Consider the following 22,763-nt stretch of genomic DNA (forward strand, 5'->3'; position numbering starts at 1 on the left):
GGGCGAGAACTGATTGCGCGCAGATCGCGCGCCGCTCGCGCGCTCTATACGAGCCTTGCGTGAGTTGCGCTAAAGAGGCGCACCGAACTATTGCAGTGACTGCACGCGCGCAGCTCGCGGACAGCTCGCGATCTGCTCGCGTGCTGCGCATTCGCGGCGCATTCGCCAGATGTGGACGCACCCTTAGCATTTGTTTCAAAAGAGAGGTAACAATACAAAATAAGATATTTTGTGATGAGGTGCTTTATAATGCAATTAAATTTTGAACTTTTTTAGGCGGACTACGAAAATGAGCAAGCAAAAAAACTTCAAATATAGAAACAAATAATCCTTTATTTGTGTAAACATGTTTGTTGAACATTTTATTCCTACATTTACAAAAATTACCTAAATATAAAAAATAAAAGAGTATCAAACATATTCTATACAATGTTTTATGGCAGTTCATGTCCCTTAAAATAAGGTAAAATTAGTTATATTTATTTACACGCATTGGCGGCGGAAATGGCAATCAAAAAGGATCGATTCAACTAGTGAAATCAAGTTACCTTGAGTAATTCAAATAATTGAGGTTCACATGCAATAAGTGCTGTAAAAAAAACTTTAGCAAACACTAATTTGAGCAACCAGTACTTTCGAGCACGAAATTCATTTAATATCTATTAGAACTAACAATGAATCCGAAAAACAAATATAGCTTAGAAGTTATTTTATGAGACCTATTACGCCGATATCGTTCAAGTCATCACGTTTTTCTAAAATAAGGCCTTTTTCATTTGCTAGATGGAGTACTGACAGTAAAGCTAGGGGCACACTTAGAGATTCTCGCATGTTTGGTGTTAGTTTACTCGGTAATCGCTTATAAATAGTAAAGAAACTGGTTTCAGTAACATCTTCCTTTTCCCCGTCTTGTGTTTTTTCGGTGAGCATTTTCCAGGTGCAATGTTTTAGCTGTTTCATGTCAACCTTTTTCGCTCGCATCGCGTAAGGAATGAAGATTTTGGCGACCTGAGAAAGAGAATAAACATCTTTTTAATTATGCATTGCTATTGATTGAAATCTGTACATATACGATATCGTTGTATAGCTGTTGTATATCTGTTAACTTACTATATTTAACACTAGCTATCCGGATAAAATATGCTGATCAAAGAATTTTTCAAATTGTATTAGAAGTTTAGCCTTTGGGTCACAAAGAAACGATGTGTCTTCATTGTATAAAATAATAATTACAATACCTTAGTGGGCGGTTCCAACATGTCGGTGATTTCTTCAGGCTCTGCCGCTTTCACTTGATCGTGTAGTTCACCCGCCGCCATTGCGTCTTCATTGCCCCAATCATCACCATCCTACAGAGAGAAAATAAAATTGCTGTGTAATTTCTAACATCAAGCAATTATCGTGGTTTTATAACCAGGAGAAATATAGGCTCAACGAAAGGAACAATTGGGATTGTAAAAACGTAATACAGCTTTTAGTAAATTGCCGCAAATAATTTCTAAAGTGCATAAAAGTTAAACATTAATAAAATACCAAAAAACCTTGATAAATTAAATGGTAACTTGCTAGATATTTTCGCTGAGGTAAGGTCTAGTCCAATGCCTCTCTGAGTTTTGGAACTATCTTGTGTACAATACTTACAGGAATATTATTAGGACAATAAGAAGCGTCATTCTCATTATTATAATCGTAATCCCTCGCTTCCTCCACGGTGACGGGCTCCGGGTCAGGCTGCTTGCTCTGTTCCATGTCGCGCTTGCGAAGCAGCATCACGTTGCGACGGAGGAACAGCTTCCTGAAGTGAGACTCGTCGAGACCTCTGTGGACAAAAACATATTTAAGCGGACTTTGAAAGGCTCTGATAAGTATGACTAAGATTTTCTAAGGCACATAAAATGTAAACAGATACTGGAGAAAATAGAATGGTTTCTTTGGCCAGCTTGGGTAACCATGATACTGTGGAAGTGTCCTACTTTTACTGACTTATGCATACCCATGTTTCTTTTAAAACCATTCATCCATTTCAATGTCCATCAAAATCCTCATCCTTCTTATGTCAATTTCCTAATCGGAGTCACGCGACTTCTTCCACACTTCTCTGTACCAGTAACTCAACAATCAAGTATGGAGTTCACCTCACAAGTATCATACTTTTAACCTTCCTCCATATAACCAAAAACCAACTTACCTATCAACAGGAGTTTTAAAATTGGCTTCGTTCCACGTATGTCCTGTAGCTAGAGTCTTCCTACTAATCATGATCTTGGCTGGCTGTGTTGGTTCATATTCCCCTACCGGGTCTGATCGGCAGTCGAAAGCGAGGCCGGCCCCTAGAAAGTCTAGCTGGCGTTTTGTTCGCGTTGGTTTCTTGCCTTCCACGGTCATACGGCCGGCTGTAGATTGGGTGCGTTCCGACATTTTTGAGGCTGTGAAAAGATGTTATTTATAATTAGTTGCTCGGGGTTATGAGATGTTTGTTATGCATAAGTTATATAGGATAAATAATGTAGGAAAAGGCATGTATCAGTGTCAAGTTTAATCATAATTCTTTTATCTATCAGAAGATACTTTGAACTGTGGGTTTTGACTACATTTGTGTAACAACCACTCGTACTAAGAGGTTGAAGTGGTCAGATAGGTTGCTCAATGAGTCATAGTGGTACTCAGCTGCATCCTGTGGCTGTAATACTGGATGCTGACCTCAACATGGTTGGGGAAAAAGCTATGCAGGTGCTATATACACGTACCTCTATTGTTCTTGAGCCGCCAGTGGCTGGGCCCGGCCCAGGCGGCGACGATGGCGCCGCAGTAGGAGTACTCGAGGCGCGTGTCGTGCGGCGCGGCGGGGCGCATGTCGGTGAGGCGCGCGAGGGCCGGGCCGGCGCCCGCCCGCGCCACGCACGCCGCCACCGCCACGTCCGCCTCCTCCTCGCTCTCTATGCCGCCTAGAGGCTCGTCATCTGCAAATAAATAATAAACAAATATTAATTTAAAACTTGAAACTTTAGGCGGTCATACAGGTTTATAGCATTTATGCGAGATGCTTACAGCGGTGACCCCGACGTGTCCCCGATCCCGCTTAAATGCTACAGGTTCATTTAAGTCACTTTTGTTGCAAAGCGGAAATCAGATAGCATGCGGCTACGGACGTGTGCGTTCGCGCAGCGGAATATTGTTGAATTTAAAGATTTTAATTATGCAGATAATTAGTGTATGACGTCCTATAATTGTGTATGGTAAATAAAAATTTGTGTATGCAGCCATTGTGGAGAAATTCACCAAAAACAGATTCCGCTGGGCGAACGTTGGCGAACGTTGTCCTGACTGGCGGAACTTTTTTCAATCCATAGACTTTAGAAGAAAAGAGATGTGTCCAAAAATTAGTGTGTATTTGTGTATAATTGATTATGTATGAATGAAATCAGTGCATGCATTAACTTCGGAGAAATTCAAGTTTCCGCTACGCGAACGTTTGGCCATTAGCTAGTTTTCATATAAAGCGCTTACATAGAGAGCTGTAGATTTTTACATACGTTGTTTTGAATTTGTTTATATTTGTTTAAAAAAAAGACTTAGAAAAAGTCGTAGGGTTTAAAAGATAAAAATATAAACGTAAAATACACTTATTAGGTCTTAGTTCTTAAAGTATGCAGTTTGGGGTCTAGATTTTCACGTTTACACAAACCTTGTAAGTGTCTCCAACATGTTGCCAAGTATCAATGATGTTCCGTTAGTAATTAAAAAGTTATAGGATATTTTATCATGATATATGATGAATAGATCACTGTTTACAAAGCAGTCGAATATCACGACGTTCTAAAGGAATTGCATGGTAAAATGTATGCCAATAATTAGTTTAATCATTCAACTATTCACTTGCAAAATTTCATGTCATTAAATTCAGTAATTAAAGAAAGACAATTATAATACTGACGGAGCATCGAAAACCTACATAATCCGACCAAGTTCGGATAGCTACAAAAAAGCGGCCGTGCCATATGTCTAAGAAACGTTCTTAACTTGGAAGGTTAGTATTTATTAATATGGCACAATTGCGTACACAAGCGTTAGGAAAAAATAAAACAATGCTTCTTGAATGAAAAATATTTTTTTTATAATAATGCCACTATCTACGATAAAAATAAATCTTCAATTAACAAGTACTTCTCTATTTAAATATCCGTGTACAAAAATATTTTTATTATCATTACTTACATAAATTACTTAACTAGGTGATTAAAAATAACGTTAATAAACGTTACGTATTTTAACTAAAATGTCGTAGATAGTGGCGTTATTATTAAAAAAAAAAAATTTTCATTCAAGAAATGCAATTGTTTTATTTTTTCCTAACGCTTGTGTACGCAGCTGTACCATATTAATAATTATACTAACCTTCCAAGTTAAGAACGTTTCTTGGACATATGGCACGGCCGCTTTTTTGTAGCTATCCGAACTTGGTCGGATTATGTAGGTTTGCGTTGCTCCGTCAGTATTATAATTGTCTTTCTTTAATTACTGAATTTAATGACATGAAATTTTGCAAGTGAATAGTTGAATGATTAAACTAATTATTGGCATACATTTTACCATGCAATTCCTTTAGAACGTCGTGATATTCGACTGCTTTGTAAACAGTGATCTATTCATTATATATCATGATAAAATATCCTATAACTTTTTAATTACTAACGGAACATCATTGATACTTGGTAACATGTTGGAGACTCTTATAAGGTTTGTGTAAACGTGAAAATCTAGATCCCAAACTGCATACTTTAAGAACTAAGACCTAATAAGTGTATTTTACGTTTATATTTTTATCTTTTAAACCCTACGACTTTTTCTAAATCTGTTTTTTAAACAAATATAAACAAATTCAAAACAACGTATGTAAAAATCTACAGCTCTCTATGTAAGCGCTTTATATGAAAACTAGCTAATGGCCAAACGTTCGCGTAGCGGAAACTTGAATTTCTCCAAAGTTTATGCATGCACTGATTTCATTCATACATAATCAATTATACACAAATACACACTAATTTTTGGACACATCTCTTTTCTTCTAAAGTCTATGGATTAAAAAAAGTTCCGCCAGGACAACGTTCGCCAACGTTCGCCCAGCGGAATCTGTTTTTGGTAAATTTCTCCACAATGGCTGCATACACAAATTTTTATTTACCATACACAATTAAAGGACGTCATACACTAATTATCTGCATAATTAAAATCTTTAAATTCAACAACATTCCGCTGCGCGAACGCACACGCTACGGACTTATGATTTTACTTGTGAGGTACGCTTCGCTACACCACCCACAACATGGGATTGAAGACCGCTCGCGCCGAACGCGTTATATTTACGTTCGTGCTATCTCGCTCGCGCGCGCATCTGTCTCGTTTCTTTTAGGTACTCACAGAGTCTTATCAGAGCGTTCTTATTGGACAATCGCGCGACGCTCTCGCTTGAGCGTTAACACTACTTCGGCCCCTGTTATTTTAGACTTAAGCTCGTTCTGTATTTACAAAATATACGATATACTATACTCTTCTACTTTACACCATCATTGCTGTTTTATTTATCAACTTTACCTGCATCGCTGCTACATTTTGGTGACCCCGAGAGAAAAATGATGGAACACAAGCAAGAAGTTAGCGAGCCTACAGAACTCGCTGTCGTCTCCGTGCAGTCGCGTCTCCTTCCCTTCTGGCGTGAATATCCTCGCATGTGGTTCATTCAATTCGAAGCCGTCGTCGAGCCGCAGAAGACCAGTGACGAAAACAAATATCGTTACGTCCTGGGCCAACTACAACCGACCGACCGTCAACATGTCACAGACATCGTGATCAAGCCGCCAGAAACTAAGAAGTACGAGGCCATCAAACAACGCCTTCTCTCCGTGTACGAGCAGTCCGAGGTGAAAAACTTTAAGAACCTCATCAGCGGATTGGAACTTGGCAACCAAAAACCGTCTCAGTTGCTACGACGTATGCGCGAACTCGGCGGCAACATGATCACCGAAGATGGCATCAAGATTGAGTGGATGAACCACCTTCCGCCGCAAATGCGAGTTGTGCTGTCTGTGAACACAGATTCATCACTCGATATGCTCGCGGCAATGGCAGACAAGATGATGGAATATTCCGAGTCGGCAAATATCGCAGCTGTCTCTTCATCTCAACCAGATTCTGCGGCAGTAAACCAGCAAATCATGTCCGCGCAGATACAAGTTCTCTCAAAACAACTCGAGAATCTGACACTCGAGATCTCCGAACTTCGTAGCCGTGGAAGACCAAACCATCGCCGTTATCAGCGTTCCCGCTCAAGATCAAAGTCCACTGCAAGGCATCAACACGATCCCAATCGAGTATGTTACTACCACTACCGATTTGGAGATCAGGCAAGACGCTGCGTGTCACCGTGCGCTAGGCGAAATCAAAAGAAGTCGGAAAACTAGAAGAGGCACCGACCGTGGCGGACGTCGGTGTAACTACGACAAGTAACCGCCTATGTGTCTTCGATCGCAACACGAATCACCGTTTCCTCGTTGACACCGGTGCGGATATCTCCGTCCTAGCCGCCACCCCAATACATAAGAAGAAATGTTCGCCAACATCATACAAACTATACGCCGCGAACAGTTCACCAATCAATACCTACCTACGGCGAGAAAGATCTACAAATCGACCTAGGCCTCAGAAGACGATTTCGCTGGTCATTTGTAGTCGCAGATGTCAAAACATCGATACTCGGAGCTGACTTCCTTCGCCACTTCAAACTCCTCGTCGACTTGCATCAAAAGAAGCTAATCGACAAGGTGACACAACTATCGATAAACGCCGTAGAAATCTCGTCGATGCAACAAGCCGTTTACGTACTTAGCAACAAGCAGACATATCAAGACATACTCAAGCAATATCCAGATCTACTGCGACCTATGTCCTTGAAAACGCCCGCTAAACACAACGTCGTGCATCACATCGAGACTACGGGACAACCTGTCTTCGCCCGTGCTCGCCCCCTGCCGCCCGACAAATACAAAGCGGCTAAGGACGAATTCGAACGCATGATGGAAATGGGCATATGTCAACCTTCCAAGAGCCCGTGGGCCAGCCCACTCCATGTGGTAAAGAAGAAAGATGGCAGTCTACGAGTGTGCGGCGACTACAGACGTCTAAATTCAGTCACGCTACCAGATAAATACCCGATTCCGCGCATACAAGACTTCACCTATCAACTACACAATAAGAAGATCTTTTCAAAACTCGACATGAAAATGGCCTACTACAAAATACCAATAAACAAAGAAGACGCTCAGAAAACGGCAATCATCACACCCTTCGGGTTGTTTGAATTCACCTGCATGCCGTTTGGCCTACGTAACGCTAGTCAAACTTTCCAACGATTCATGCACGAGGTTCTGCGCGGCATCGAGGGATGTTTTTCATACATCGACGATATCTTGTTGTACTCAGATAACGAACAAGAACACAAGGAATTACTGCATCGAGTTCTTGACCGCTTGAACAAATACGGCGTATCACTCAACGTAAACAAATGTGAATTTGCACAGGCGAAAATCATTTTTCTCGGCTATGAAGTAACAGCGGACGGCATAAAACCAACCGAAGAACGGATAAAAGTCATATCCAGTTATCCTAAACCGAAAACTATCATCGAGCTTCGTCGTTTCCTGGGCATGCTGAACTTCTACAGAGATTGTTTACCAAATCAAGCCGACATGCAAAGTGAACTCAACAAATATCTGCACAATGGGAAAAAGAATGACAAAACGCCTATCACGTGGACGCCGGCCGCCGAACAAGCATTTCAAAAATGCCGCCAAAGCATACTGGAATGTGCAACACTATCGCACCCTATCGCCGGCACCCCACTCTGCATCATGACGGACGCTTCTGACCACGGCATTGGAGCGGTGCTACAACAACGTGACAACGCAGCCTGGAAACCGCTAGCATTCTTTTCCAAAACATTGAGTGCTACGCAATCACGATACAGCACGTATGATCGCGAACTACTAGCGATCTACGCGGCTGTGAAACATTTTCGAAGACTCATCGAAGGCTGTGACGTCACCGTCTACACTGATCACAAACCGCTGTCCTATGCGCTCTCAAGGCCGCAAAGTAGCAGCGACACTCAGCGACGTGAGCGACAACTCCACTTTATCAGTCAATTCGTCAAGAACATCGTGTACGTAAAGGGAGAAGAAAACTCAGTCGCTGACGCCTTATCTCGTATTGACGAAATACAATGCCCGTCAAACATCGACTACGACAAGTTATCATGTGATCAAGATCAAGACGATGAGCTGAAACAATTGAAGCTGCAGCCGAATTTAAAATTCATCTCAGTTACTTTGCCTGGCACGCAACGACCAATCACGTGCGAGATGTCAACGTCCACGCTTCGCCCATACTTACCACCGGCACATCGTTTTGCTGCATTCAAAGCGCAACATGATCTCTGCCACTCTGGTATCAAGGCGACTAGGAAGCAAGTGACATCGAAGTTCTTCTGGTCATCCATGAACAAAGACGTAACAACGTGGACAAGAAACTGCGTCGGCTGTCAGCGAGCAAAAGTACATCGTCACGTCGTCACGCCGCTATAGTTCGGCCATTCAGAGAATGCGTTCCTGACACGTCGCGATTGAACTGACGACGTAACTTTGCAATGGCGTTGCAGTTACGATAAAAATATTTTTGCTGGTTGTTTACCGTTTTAACAATTGAGGAGCATTAAAACAACATTATTATATCAATAATCAATGAATGTTATTACGTCGTCAGTTCAATCGCGACGTGTCAGGAACGCATTCTCTGAATGGCCGAACTATAGGAAGTTTCCCGCCATCTCAACGCTTCGAACACATACATATCGATATAGTCGGCCCACTTCGACTATCTTACGATTATCGATATTGTGTTACGATCATGGACAGATTTACAAAGTGGCCAGAAGCTGTACCAGTGCGCGAAATAACAGCTGAGATCGTCGCAAAAGCGCTGTATGAAAACTGGATTGCGAGATTCGGCTGCCCACTACGTATATCAACCGATCAAGGCAGGCAGTTTGAATCGTCGTTGTTCAGCGCGCTAATGAAGAAACTCGGCATTACACGCATACGTACAACTGCATACCATCCGCAGTCAAACGGTCAAATAGAGCGCTGGCATCGTACGCTAAAAGCTGCGTTAATGGCTAGAGGCGCAACTACCAACTGGAGTGACGAACTTCCCACCGTACTACTTGGCCTCCGAACAGCGCTGCGTGAAGACAACAACCTAAGTCCCGCGCTAATGACCTACGGTTCTACGCTACGTGTGCCATCGGATTTCTTCGCGCCGACTACTATAGATAAGATTACGTACGCTGCCTCACACAAACGATGACGTCACTCTCACCTTCGTGCACTACCGCGAGAACATCAGCCAGTCCCTTCATACATAAGGACCTCGGTACGTGCACACACGTCTTTGTGAGGAACGATACCGTTCGAGCGCCGCTGACACCACCCTACGATGGACCGTATCCTGTGCTACAGAGACACGAAAAATTCTTCAAGATACAGCTACCGAATCGAGAGACAGTTGTATCGCTGGATAGACTGAAACCGGCATACATCTGCAACGAAATTGATTCGCCAAACACTACGTGTCCTACGAGTACACCGAGCATCGTGGATCCTGTACCTTCACAGCAACCCTACGTCACCAGGACCGGCAGACTATGCAAGCCAAACGTACGCTTCGCTAAGGGGGGGGGTACTGTGAGGTACGCTTCGCTACACCACCCACAACATGGGATTGAAGACCGCTCGCGCCGAACGCGTTATATTTACGTTCGTGCTATCTCGCTCGCGCGCGCATCTGTCTCGTTTCTTTTAGGTACTCACAGTCTTATCAGAGCGTTCTTATTGGACAATCGCGCGACGCTCTCGCTTGAGCGTTAACACTACTTCGGCCCCTGTTATTTTAGACTTAAGCTCGTTCTGTATTTACAAAATATACGATATACTATACTCTTCTACTTTACACCATCATTGCTGTTTTATTTATCAACTTTACCTGCATTGCTGCCACATACTCATTGAAAGCAATAATACAATGAAGTCAAATAGTTTAGCCCTACCCCCTATTATACACTTTGAAACTTAATTTTAAAATTGTTATCTTTAGTAAGAGATGATATTTGAGTTATGAAATTATAATTACATACCAAATAAATCATTGTGCTGCTCATCCTGCGGTATTGGTTCAACTTCTGCATTGACATCAAACGCTAGCGCTTGTTGAGACAAGTTCAATCTGTTTTCTTCCACCCAGTTTGTCACACGATCATTACTGTTAACAAATTAATATATGACACATATTATTCATTCTTTACTATAGTAATGACGAATTTAAAAAGGTAATTTAATTAAAAAACAAAATATCTTGGCAGTCTACAATCATCATCCTCCTGCCTTTATCCTAATTTTGTTTGGGATGGCTTTTCAGTCTACCAAATCAATGTTAATTAATTTCCTTCAAGTGTAATGATTAAGTATAAAATCACACAAACTAATATACAAATTAGTATATAACTTACCTATCCTCAGTATCTGGATCCCAGTTACTGATAGAAAACCCAGTAAAAGGTTCACAAATATGATCACTGGTGGTGAACGCTGGCAGTAGCTTAGCAGCTATAGTGATGCGATCAGATAAGTCTATCTTTTGATCTTCCGGAATATTCTCTTTGACTTCTTCTAGAAATCGGTCATCGGTTCTAGAAAAAGATACATCTAAATTGACAACCTCCTCCAGCAGTCGGTTAAAAGCAATACAAAATTGGTGATTAGAAACTTTGAAATTTGTACAATAATATACTTGTTTTATTTATAAAATTTTATCGAAATTACTACATTATTCTCGTCATACATTTTATAGCGGGCTATATAAATGTGCAAACCTTAATATCAAAGCCAGTGTCTTGTCATGAATGGGCAAAGTTGCATTGAAGGCCCTGTTCGACGATGTCACATCACCAGTTGTGGCCGCCAATCTCTCAAAGAATGGATCTGTAAAATACCCAAAATGTACCAGAAAATCCAAAATCTGCAGCTAAATAAAAATCATACTCAGTGTATATGTAGAAAAAAAGTGTAAAAACATATACTCGAAAAGTTATAAAAAGTAATTCACACTGTAGGTAATTAAAAATATACTTGGTGTATATGTAGAAAAATTGGAAAAAGGTGTACTGTATATAATCGAATAACTTACCAATACAATCATTACAATCAAAGTCCCCATTAAGAGTTTCAGGGTTGGCAGCAATGGCACCTTTGGACTTCTTCTTTTTCTTCTTAGCGGCTGCAGCAGGCTCACCGTCTACTGCACCTTCATCTTGCATGTTGTCATCATCTTTCTTACCTCTTTTTGTCTGTTATTTAAAAAGGAATTATAAGTTCCTAAGTATGCCTACCTTACTGTGTGGTGTGTGAAGTTTATTAAATAAATGTAAAAACAAATTACATCATAAAAGAGAAAGAACTGCTCTTGCAATTACTAGAACATTTTATTAGATCAATTCTTCAATTATGAAGCTTCAACTAAAATGTGCAAGCACAGTTAGTTTAATGAGTAACATATAACTTATGGTGAGTTGCACAGTTTAACTTATTTATATGGTGCAAGTGAGTCTTAAACTGAACTTGTTAATAAAAATTTGCACATAGACAGTTAGCTGTTTTATTTAAGGCTATGGTAAATAAACTAACCTGAGCAGCTTTACTAAGACCGCCAGCCATCTTCAACACATCATAATGTACGGCATCAACTCTAAAAGAGTATATCCTAGCTGAGGCATCAACCACGGTGGAGGCTGTCTGCAAGTTATCCATGCGGGAGTCATGCCGCCTCAACATAGAAGTCATGAAGTCTATCAGTTGTAAGTTCCAGGCGTTGTCTTTGGTTATTTTCTGAAAAAGAAAAGGTATAAAGATGAATGTGAGGTCAAAATATTGCATAGTTCTGTGGCTGTTCATTTTGTGGCATTACATAATTTAAAAAAATTATCATCGTCAGATGTGAGCAAAACAAAAGATTTCTTGTTTATAGGAATGATGAATAATAACAATCACCTATTGATAGAATGTGTGCTAACGCTCAGCAATCTCTTGCTGTGATTTTTATAGGACCTAGCAGACAACATTTTGCAGGTCTATAGATTTTGCAAATTACACATGTTAATACATAAATTTTGCAATAATACCATTAGAAAAAATTACATTTACTTACATTCTCAGCATAGAGCTTCAAACAGCCTTGAAAGTGTTCTTTCTGTGGTGATGAGGACATGGTGTCTCTCCCACGTCTAGGAGAGGCTGTTTGTGGTGTTGAGGTTGCCAGTGCCCGCTCTGATGCCACCAGCGATGATCTCTCAGCATCATCATCATTACACTCCTGGGAAAATGGTAGATTATAACTTCACTAGAACACCTTTTGGCTGTGTCAAACTAACTGCAAATATAGCCAAGCACAATCATTGTGTTATTCCTGTTAAATAAGTGTATTGTTATCAGTAAGTAATCAGAGAGGCCAGTTTTGGGAATGTCACTGCAGTAGTAAAAACTTTCAAGTGGATAATAGCTCCCAAAAAATTTTGACAGACTCTTAGGACCAATTTATCGTGACGAAATGACGATAACTGGCATAATAGCTAAGAACCGAAATTCAGAAACTCAAGAGCCTTATAGATTGTGGAATGCATAGGAAGAATATAGTATCAGAACTACTGTAATTATGGTATAAGCCACAAACCTCATTTTTAGAATTTGTTGGCCTTTTCTGTGGTATAAGACTCCGTCTTCTGATAGAACTATTGCTACTCCCGCCAGTACTTATCCTGGCTAGCCCAGGAGTAGAGCTTATCGGTGTTTCTATCATGTTCACGCCAACGCAGCACATACAACTTTGAACACAATATCTAGAACACTTAATTAACACAAAACTATAGTTAATTCACTTTTGAAATTATGAAAATCTATAAAATTATAAAATGTTTTTCCCATCAAAAAGCGTCAAATTAAAACGCAACGGACATTACTAGTGGAGTCCAATGAAATTAAAATATGTCGATAAAATGTTTGTAAACAATAGACTATTTTTTATTTTTTGGTCTATGGAAAATCGACTAACTTGACTGGAGTAGAGAACCGAACCAGTTACAAATAATGGTAATATTTTTCATTTTAAAAAGCTGATAATATGTAATTGATTAATTAGATAACATTTCACAGTAAACCTTAGTTAGCGGAACATTGTTTGTATCTGAAAAATCACAAAAATTCATTGATGATTCAGCTATTTTTATTATTTTTTTAAGTTTCAAATATGTTTTGTTTATAATTATGTTTTATATGTATTTTTTACAATATTATTTAATTCCTTATGTTTAATTTATATTTACATGATATTTCTAATAATTTTGCTTTTTTCATAGCCAATTTGCAAATAGTGCGTTTACGAAGTTCCCCCCCACTTATTACAGCTGTTTGTAAACGCACCGCTTGTTGCCAACTTCCCGTCAGTCATTTTGTTCGGTGGCTGTATTTCTATGGTCGACGATATCGTTAAAAATCTTTAACATCGGCTAGTAATTTCCAAAGTGACATTATGAGTCAAGCAATGCCTGAATTGGGCTCCAAGATAAGCCTAATATCTAAAGCAGACATTCGTTACGAAGGCCGGCTTTTCACCGTCGATCCTCAGGAATGTACCATCGCTTTGGCTAGCGGTAAGTTGACAAATGGATACTGTTATCTTATTACAAGGTCTTGATTGGCATTAATCGTCAGCATTTTGATGTTTTCTTCCTGTATTTTCTAGCGCTAATGATTTTTTCTTGTAGGAACATCGATCGACTTCTCTAGAAAGCTGTTCTCTTTTTCCCTCCCGAATTATGTCCATCTTTGTTTATTGTTTGGAAAAGCGTCTAATATGTATATTGTTAAGCTTTTTCCCCACAGTTTTTCATGATTTTTATTAAAATGTAACACATTGTTTTTCTTCTACCCTCAAAGTGAAATTGTTGGGGTCGCCTGTGACCGCGGTTTCACATTGATGACGTTGAATATCGTCTATGAATGTATGCTACAATTTTGTTTTCGTCTGCAGACGATTTAACTACTGTACACCATTTTTGTCCTAGCATTTTTTCGTCACTTTTACCACTAAAAAGATGGCAACGCTATTACGAAAGTTCTGTCTACCTACATACAATTTTTTTCTCATATTCAAGATGCTTTTGTAGATTTGGCATAATTATAAGACTCAAATAATTTACCCTATGGTCAAAGCAAGCATAAATGTGGCACAAAAATTGGTGTCAATTTTTTTTCTCTTTTGTGGGTACCAGAAAAAAAAGTTTATGTAGAACTTTGACCTATTGGAACACTCATTTTATTCTGTTTGTCTTTCAGTGCGCTCATTTGGTACGGAGGATCGAGAGACGCAGTACCCTGTTGCGCCTCAGAGCCAGGTGTATGACTACATCTTGTTCCGTGGTACCGACATCAAGGATATCCGCGTGCTGAACAATGTGCCCTCACTACCCAATGACCCTGCCATCATGCAGATGTCTGTGCCACCAACGCTTGGCGCAGGCAGTGCACCAGGCCAGTTTGCGGGGCAGTACAATCACCCAGTGGTGGGGCAGACACAGTACTCGCAGTACCACCCGATGTCTGGCTTCCAAGGAAGTGTCCATTCTCAGCTCAGTAAGACCAGTGAGTTGTCTCCGCAAACCTCAGTGGAGCTGGCACCCCAGCCCCCACCGGCTGCGGGTCCGATTGGCTCAGGAGTGGCGCATCACGCCAATCAAGTGAAAGACCAAGGTTTTTGCTCTTGGATAATATTAGCTTCTGCTTCGACACATGCTACTTTGCGATTTTTGCAGCGTCATCAACAGATACTTTGAAAACTAACTTCTTGTTTAACTCAAAACTTTCAAGGGTTACTTTGGTATGGTTTATGGTTAGCAATTAGAAGTATCTGGTTATGATAATCTTCCTGTGCTTTAACTATAACTTTGCATGCAATATGTACTAATGTAAATATATTCAATAACTTTTAAAAGAGTTATCTGTTCACATGTTTATGTTCTCTATCTATCTGTTTACCTATTAATCGGAATCTAATATTCTAATAAGTAATATTGTAACTAGACTAATAATTCGTATTCCCAATATTTTCCAATAATCTTTGTTTCCCTTTGAATTCTATGATGTTTATTTTCCATACTCCACTAACATTTAAGTAACAATCACAATAACATTTAACTTTTCCCTGTACCATAATCTTATTAGGATGGGTGATGGCATTGTAACTATTCCACATGCATGCATCAACATAATAAAACAATAACATAAAGAAAATATATTTTTTAAACCATTAACAAAAAAAATCGCAACATGCATTCTCTTTCATCCATCCTTGGTCTGTTGCTTGTGAAAATTTCAATTTTGTCATTAGAAGCTTAAAGCCTAGCATAGAGCAGAATTTGTATATATTTTTTTCTTTTATATTTGAGGCTTTGTGTACAAGGAAATGTGTTATAGGTTCCATGCTTGAACTCATTGGAGGAGGATCTCAACAAAGTGCTTCGCGATCGGGTACGCCCGCGGTTGGCTCGCACAGGAAGAGCCCCACGTCCGATCAGGGCACGCAGGTATGTTGACAAATTATCCAATAATATTCATTTCAAAATTACAATATCATTTACATATAAAACCTTATAATAAGTTAGTTAAATGACAGGATTAGGATATAAATAGTCCCAATTTTTAAAGATAATTAGTTGTAGGTGAAACATTAAGTTAATTAAGCAGTAATAATAACTATGAATACATACATGTTGAAATGTTTTTCTGGATGCGGCCTTGCCTTAGACCACAACAGCAGATTCTGGAGGGATATACTCGCAAACAATAAATGTGGCAAGTGAACCGATTGTTGCTTATTTATTTATATCCCAGTTAGAATAGATCTCTTACATTTCTAATGTTATTTTTTGGATATGACGAGCTGGAGAATCTGTTTATTATTACGTTACTGTTATATTTTGACCTGCATTTAAATATTATTTGTGTATTAATGCAGTGGTTTGAATTTTAATTTATGTTTTGAGGCGAGGGCATTCCTGAATTACTTTGTTACCAAGTGCAACAAGAATATTTACTGCTATACAAAAGTTGATTTTGTTTCATTCTTCAGGTAGAAATTTATTTTCTTAAAGAAAAATTATATAGTTTTACACGAATGGGACCTTAATTTTACGATTGTTTATTACTGCTCAATAGAATCTGATATTTCTATAATTTCAACCCCACACTTATTTTCCTTTTGTCTGTATAATTTTACAATTTTAATTCAAATGGAACATTCTCCACTCATTTCTTAAAAACTGTGATGATCATTTCATTGTATAATTCTTGCCAAACTTTATGACGGGTAGGAACATTACATACAACCAGCGCAGAAACCATTTTAAAATTCTAGCCTGCGGGGACCATCATCATCAAGTCATCAAGTTTGGCAAGAACTGTATCCATCAACAAAAACACAACAATTTACTCAACTCAATCGGTGTATAGGTCGGGTCCGTGGCTAGTGGGTCTAGCCAGCAACGCGACAGCCGACGTGGCAGTAACGGTCAGGCCCAAAAGGGTCCCGCGAATCGCAACCGCACGAACTCGCGCAACCGCCAACGCTACCCCAGCGGCGGCGCGCCGGGGTCCCACCAGCCTCATCAGCAGCAACACCAACAGCAGCATCAGCAGCAACCGCATCAACAGCAGCAGATGCAGCATAACCAGCACAACCAGGCAACCTCGAACCAGCAGCAACATCATCATCACCAGTCTGGTTAGTTGCTGTTGTGTTTCTCTTTGAAAATGTTGTCGGAGTGCACGAAAGAAAAACTTTTCTGATAATTCTTTTACTGCTCTAACAAACTTTTTGGCATACCCTCATTTTATTTTTTGTTATTTCCCTTCTACTTATTTCATCAAGGATAATTCGAGTCACACCTGTGACTAACAGAAGACGTCTATATTGTAATGAGGTTATGACTAAACAAATCATTCATCAGATGACCCACGAAAAATATACCTAATGTATTTTATTGTATATTTTTTAGGTAGGTAGCAGCAAATTTCTCATTGCGTTCTAAAAATCATTTTTATCCTATTACTCTCCATTTGCTCAGCACAAATCATAATTCTCTATAACAAAGCTTACTTCGTCCCCCAGGTAACTTCTCTGGCGCCGGGCAGGGCTACGGTCGCGGCGGCTGGCGGGGCCGGCCCCGTGGTCGCGGCCGCGGCTTCGTCCCAAGAAACAAGAATACCCTCAAGTTCGACAAAGACTATGATTTTGAACAAGCTAACACAGAATTTGAGGAGCTTCGCAGCCAATTGGCCAAGACTAAGATCTCAGACGGCGAGGTGAAAGTTGAGGTACGGTAGACCTTTCTAATGGATAATGTCATGTTTCATTGCATTAAAAAAAATTACGTGATGTCTATTCAGCATGTAAAAAATAAGAGGTGTTTTGTTATTCAATACTGTTTATTGTAATTTGTAACTTTGTGATACCATTTAGTAGATGACATGGTTTGATTCTTGTGGGAATTAATCAAAAATTGCCTTGTTGGAGGCAAATAATATTAGATTATTATTTTTGTGACGAAAATCAACGAGTTTAAGGCGAGGAAGTGGTCAACAATAATTCCATAACCGGCACGCGCATCTAAGGCGCCAAAAGGGGTCGGCGCGTCTGAGCGGGGCGAGGATAACAATACGCGCGCTAGCTTATAACTAAAAGTCGTAAGCGACAAAATGGTTTTGTAATTTTAATATTTAGAAATGATAATTTAATAAAAATTCCTACTACCATTTTAAAGAGTATGTATATACTCAACTACTAAAAAAGTTAAGAGGCTTAAATCGGTCCCGTTTGCCCATAATATGTGAATCTCTTTTTAAAAAGAGGTATGTTTGATATATTTTTCTCTGTTATAAAAGTTACCTAATCATGTTTCTACAACTAACAAAATAAGGCTTATATCATGAACTTTCAGGTAACCAAGTTGTATTTTGATCCGTTTTGTATTTACTGAGAAAAATTGACATCCTTGGCGCCAAAAATTCCAATTCGTCCTCTTAATCACGATTGGAAATCACGCGGCGTCACAATTATGTCATAGCTAGTTTATTATGTTACATGGCAATTACGTCCCTAAACGAATGGGTGTATATGAGCGTGAATTGAAGCAATTACACAATCACTGGTGACGTCCAATTTGAAGTTATTGAACGAAATTATTACGCAATGATAATTTGCAAAGGGAAAATACTTCCTACCCAAGTTGTTTTCGCAACCTGAAAACTTTTGCTTTCTTGGGACGTTAAATGATTCTATAAATATTTTTGAAACGTTGTTATTTTTGGGGCAGAAATAGCGGCATTGTTTTTTTCCCCCTTTTAGTAGACGCGCTATGGTTTCTCCAAGTTGTTCGTATTTAAATATAGGCCTAAATAAAGCTAAAATGTCGCGTTTATACTGTAGCAGTGATTTCCTACACCTGAGCTACAATTTACCTTCCTTCCGCGAATGGTGCGTCACGCTCAATCAACCGTTGTAGTCGCGAGTTCTTTTTGTCACAATAATGAGTTAACAATTCCCATTTTGTTGTTGAGAAGTAAATAAGTATTTAGAATTCGATCTAAACTATAAAATAAAGTTTACTTAATAGGTATTTATTATACTAAAGGAATTATTACAATTTTAGAGAAAAGTTCAAAAGTACGGTCTATTTTCAATGTAACTTTAGATTTAAAATTTGTATAAAAAATTTAATAAGATTGGAATCAGTTTAGTAAACATTTCTAATAGTGCTGCACAGGTCACTAGATAACTGAGACCAACTTACAAATAAACATTCCTAAACAGTATTGAATAACTTAGACGCAAATATTTTGGGCTCTTTTCGGTTAATTTTTATTATACCTCTCCATCTTTCATAAATCACTTTTATTTGACGAAAAAATTTCGCGAGCTGCTGCACAAAAATATGCAAAATATCTTTAGAATATTGTTTTCATTCTTCAACTTGTTTTTAAACCCTAGATATTATTTTAGGACTTCTCACGCTATCGACATTATTTTTAATTTATCACAATTGGCACTTTCAATCTTTATTTTTTGTTTTATTTTGTTTTTTATACTTGTCAAAATTTTTAATATTATTTTTTTACTTTTTGGACCTCACAGGAGTCTGAAGTAATTATTATAACGCAGGGTGAGGTTGATAAGAAGGATGACTCTGGAAACGAGACGGGTGCTGGTGAACCGGAGGTTGATGAAGACCAGAATGGTTACACAGGGTATGACAAGAACAAGAGTTTCTTTGACAACATCTCCTGCGAGGCTGTTGAGAGGTGAGTTATAGAACAATATTTTCTTGCTATTTGAGGGTAATATTAGGGACACTTTAAGATTTGATTATGTGATATTACCTTACTGGAACTACTTCGCGCTCGCATACAAAGAAGCCTCTATATAAACTACCCTATACATGGGCACATACATGAGATAAATTTTGAAATCTACCCACGCATTCGTGACTTTAGCACGTTCACGCAATCTCGGCTTTATAATATAAAAAATAAATGACTTTTTATACTCATTTCATCTTTATTGTGTCATGAACTATATCTATCAAAATATTTCCAGGTCCAAGGGCAGAAGCCAGCGAACGGATTGGAGGACGGAGCGCAAGCTGAACTCGGAGACGTTCGGCGTGGCGTCCGCGCGTCGCGGCGCCTGGCGCGGCCGCGGCGGCTGGCGCCACCACAACCCGCAGCACCAGCAGTATGCGTAAGTTTTCTAAGCTTATCAACATTTTTATATTAAAGGTTCGATGGTTGGGGTGGTAAAATGGTCAAAAGGGCAACTGTGGTTTCAATGTGGGGTCGTTTGGAGTAGTTTTTGGGTCTACTCATAATTGCTAGTGTGATTTGAATTTCTTTATAAAGAAGGCACGAAGTCAACACCTTTGTGCCTTGAAAAAACTCGATATTATCTGCATATCATACTTGCAACCTCAAACCTTAGGTTGATAATTTTTAAAATTACACAGTACCAGTGTCTTGTCTGTCCATATCAATTTACATTTTTTACACTCGACAACATCAAGTACATTATTTCAACACTTGACTACTTGTCAACTAAACAAGCTATGTGTTCTGCAGTAACTACGTGCACAGTTTCTCGGACGACGGCAGATGGCGCGCGATGCGCGGCGGGCCCCGCGGCGGCCCGCGTGGCGGCCCGCGCGGGCCCCGCGTGCAGCCCGCGCCCAGCGCGCAGCCGCAGCCCGCGCAGCCCCAACCCGCGCCCACCGCAGGTAGTACATATACTTTTACTTCTTCATTCTACTTCTCTGCAGTTTGCCAACATCACGAAGGAATCATTGACGGCATCTGCATAAGTAACCTGGAGCCCGATTCTCTTAAGTTAATAATGTCAAAATCGAATCGCAATATGATCGCAATAGCAGTTTTAACCATATCGGGCATTCTGCTACTAATATAAGACCAATCGTATTCCAACAACATTCGATTGGTTTGCGATTGGTCTGCTATTTTGGTGATTTTGGTCTATATGGTAGTTTGCTCTACAATCATATTGCAATCGTAAATCATTTGCAGACACAACGATTCATTATTATTGAATGACAGAAAAGGATAAAAACGTTTATTTCAAAGAAAAAATAGCGGAATGCCACATACACTTCAATCGTAATCGAGTCGGGACTGGATCGCAGTCGAATGTGAATAGTATGTTGCTGAAGTAAAATTAGGAGAATCGGGCCCCTGTATGATGTTCCCATGTATAGGCTGTAATGTAATTGAAAGTTTTACAAGAATTAGTTGAGTACTTTTTGCATGGAACATACCTACATCCACGCGTTAGGGTCAATTCCCACTGGAAGAGCAGCGGCCGTAAGAGCACGGACAATGTAAGAGCGCGGCGCGGCGCGGCCCAGCGCGGCCCGCCGCGCTCGCGCTCAATCACTTGCATTTACGGCCGCTGCCGGCCGCTGCCGACCGCTGCTCTTTCAGTGGGGATTGACCCTAACGCGTGGATGTAGGTATGTTCCATGCAAAAAGTACTCAACTAATTCTTGTAAAACTTTCAATTACATTACAGCCTCTACATGGGAACATCATACAGGGGCCCGATTCTCCTAATTTTACTTCAGCAACATACTATTCACATTCGACTGCGATCCAATCCCGACTCGATTACGATTGAAGTGTATGTGGCATTCCGCTATTTTTTCTTTGAAATAAACGTTTTTATCCTTTTCTGTCATTCAATAATGAATCATTGTGTAATTCTAACTAAAACAATGTTTCTTTTTATTTGTTATTTGTGGGGCATATTTTCATACCGCGTTTTGTTTTGTCCACAGCTAAGTAGGATTTGATGGAGAGCGTCCGCTACACCGAAAGAATTTTTTATCGCAGCAGGGACTATTCAAAAATGGATAAGTGACGGAAAGTGTTAGTTTGGTGATGAAGTGTCTTGTATTGATTTGGAAAGTAAATGTCTTTGCGGGAAGTTTAATTGTTGTGCAGATTCAAGTTGATGGACATTGTTTTGGTGTGATAGTGTTGTATCCAATATAATGGAAGGATAAAGATGGAATTTCCCGTAAGAGCGCGACAGAACAAAATGTCGGCACTAAGACGGCTCACTGTTAGTATAATGTAAGTATAGGAGTGTCGTGAGCGATAACGCAATTAGGCAGGATGTTGGCATCAACTAAATTGAATTGTATAATGTCACAAGTCGACCAATAGCTGAGGATATTAGGCTCATTTGTGTAATGCCAATGTATCGGTGAGTGAGATAGATGCCACTTGTAAATTTCAGGGAGGCTATGTAATAAAAGTTGCATAGGACACAATTTATTTATGCAATGAATTATAAATATTTTCATAAAGCTTTCCTCCTCACCTGTTATGATTAATTGTGCCTATTTAGTTTTAAACCATATATATTTAATGTACCTACTAAAAGGTCTTGAATGGACGTTGCGCCTCCATTTTATTTATTAATTGCGATGACATGCGACAGTCCGCAGCAGTCCTGCTAGTAAATTAAAGCGAGGATAAATTAGTTTCTATTACCTGCTGGCCAGAAGTTTGATGTGTAATTATATAAATCATTGTGGGTTAGAGGCTGCCTCGGCATGTTATAAATGTAAAGTGTTTATTGACTGTCGTTCATTTGTAGTTAGTACTAAATAAATGTGATAGAGGGGACTGCTGCCAGTGTACGGAGACGTGTTGAGGGCACCAGCATGTATCAGATCGGATCGCCCGTGCCAACTACTTGTTTTACACAATATCAACACAGTAAAGTCTATGTTTATTCAATAAAATTCTTGTAATATTCAGTTCTCGAAAAGGACTATTGTATTTTCTTGTAGTTGATTTGGAATCATTAACTTTTACCTACATGTGTTCATCGGCGAGTCCTTTTCATGCAAAAATCTGAAATAAACTTGACAAACATTTGATATTTGTAAAAATCTGTAACTCAAAAGCTGTACCTGGTGATTGTAACAATATAAAATATAACTTTACTACAAATCTTCCAAAAGGTAATTTTATTTAAAA

At 39.4% G+C, this 22,763-nt stretch overlaps 3 protein-coding genes across 4 annotated transcripts; 2 read left to right on the forward strand and 1 right to left on the reverse strand.

Annotated features, from left to right (window-relative positions):
- Window positions 1-315: 315 nt before the first annotated feature.
- On the reverse strand, window positions 316-13,121 carry LOC124635111 (condensin complex subunit 2). The gene is made up of 12 exons (XM_047170904.1): window positions 12,832-13,121; window positions 12,310-12,474; window positions 11,790-11,990; window positions 11,293-11,452; window positions 10,979-11,087; window positions 10,616-10,795; window positions 10,244-10,368; window positions 2,748-2,960; window positions 2,189-2,426; window positions 1,642-1,819; window positions 1,239-1,349; window positions 316-1,008 (listed from the first exon to the last, which is right to left on the reverse strand). Exons 1-12 carry the CDS (start codon window positions 12,976-12,978, stop codon window positions 706-708), a joined length of 2,130 nt encoding a protein of 709 aa, XP_047026860.1. The 5' UTR covers window positions 12,979-13,121; the 3' UTR covers window positions 316-705.
- On the forward strand, window positions 5,298-6,655 carry LOC124635112. The gene has a single exon (XM_047170905.1). The coding sequence runs from the start codon at window positions 5,631-5,633 to the stop codon at window positions 6,456-6,458; it is 828 nt and encodes a 275-aa protein (XP_047026861.1). The 5' UTR covers window positions 5,298-5,630; the 3' UTR covers window positions 6,459-6,655.
- A 447-nt stretch (window positions 13,122-13,568) lies between the features above and the next one.
- On the forward strand, window positions 13,569-22,746 carry LOC124634864 (protein LSM14 homolog B-like). 2 transcript variants are annotated; one of them, XM_047170524.1, is made up of 9 exons: window positions 13,569-13,807; window positions 14,493-14,906; window positions 15,630-15,739; window positions 16,665-16,935; window positions 17,323-17,528; window positions 19,345-19,511; window positions 19,807-19,950; window positions 20,325-20,479; window positions 21,551-22,746. In XM_047170524.1, the coding sequence occupies exons 1-9, from the start codon at window positions 13,687-13,689 to the stop codon at window positions 21,556-21,558; spliced, it is 1,596 nt and encodes a 531-aa protein (XP_047026480.1). In that variant the 5' UTR covers window positions 13,569-13,686; the 3' UTR covers window positions 21,559-22,746. The 2 variants fall into 2 exon arrangements, with proteins under 2 accessions (XP_047026480.1, XP_047026481.1); XM_047170525.1 differs by having other exon boundaries at window positions 14,493-14,798.
- Window positions 22,747-22,763: the final 17 nt, after the last annotated feature.

Source organism: Helicoverpa zea, chromosome 12 (genome assembly GCF_022581195.2).
Source record: "Helicoverpa zea isolate HzStark_Cry1AcR chromosome 12, ilHelZeax1.1, whole genome shotgun sequence".
In the NCBI taxonomy this organism is placed as follows: domain Eukaryota; kingdom Metazoa; phylum Arthropoda; class Insecta; order Lepidoptera; family Noctuidae; genus Helicoverpa; species Helicoverpa zea.

Coding starts and splice junctions, on each gene's coding strand:
- LOC124635112 (XM_047170905.1), top strand. CDS start 5,631: ATGATGGAACACAAGCAAGAAGTTAGCGAGCCTACAGAACTCGCTGTC.
- LOC124635111 (XM_047170904.1), bottom strand. CDS start 12,978: ATGTGCTGCGTTGGCGTGAACATGATAGAAACACCGATAAGCTCTACT. Junction 11,088..11,292: donor TGATTGTAATGATTGTATTG/GTAAGTTATTCG, acceptor GGTATTTTACAG/ATCCATTCTTTGAGAGATTG. Junction 1,009..1,238: donor TGTTGGAACCGCCCACTAAG/GTATTGTAATTA, acceptor TCTCTTTCTCAG/GTCGCCAAAATCTTCATTCC.
- LOC124634864 (XM_047170524.1), top strand. CDS start 13,687: ATGAGTCAAGCAATGCCTGAATTGGGCTCCAAGATAAGCCTAATATCT. Junction 14,907..15,629: donor CAATCAAGTGAAAGACCAAG/GTTTTTGCTCTT, acceptor AATGTGTTATAG/GTTCCATGCTTGAACTCATT. Junction 19,512..19,806: donor TCCTGCGAGGCTGTTGAGAG/GTGAGTTATAGA, acceptor AAATATTTCCAG/GTCCAAGGGCAGAAGCCAGC.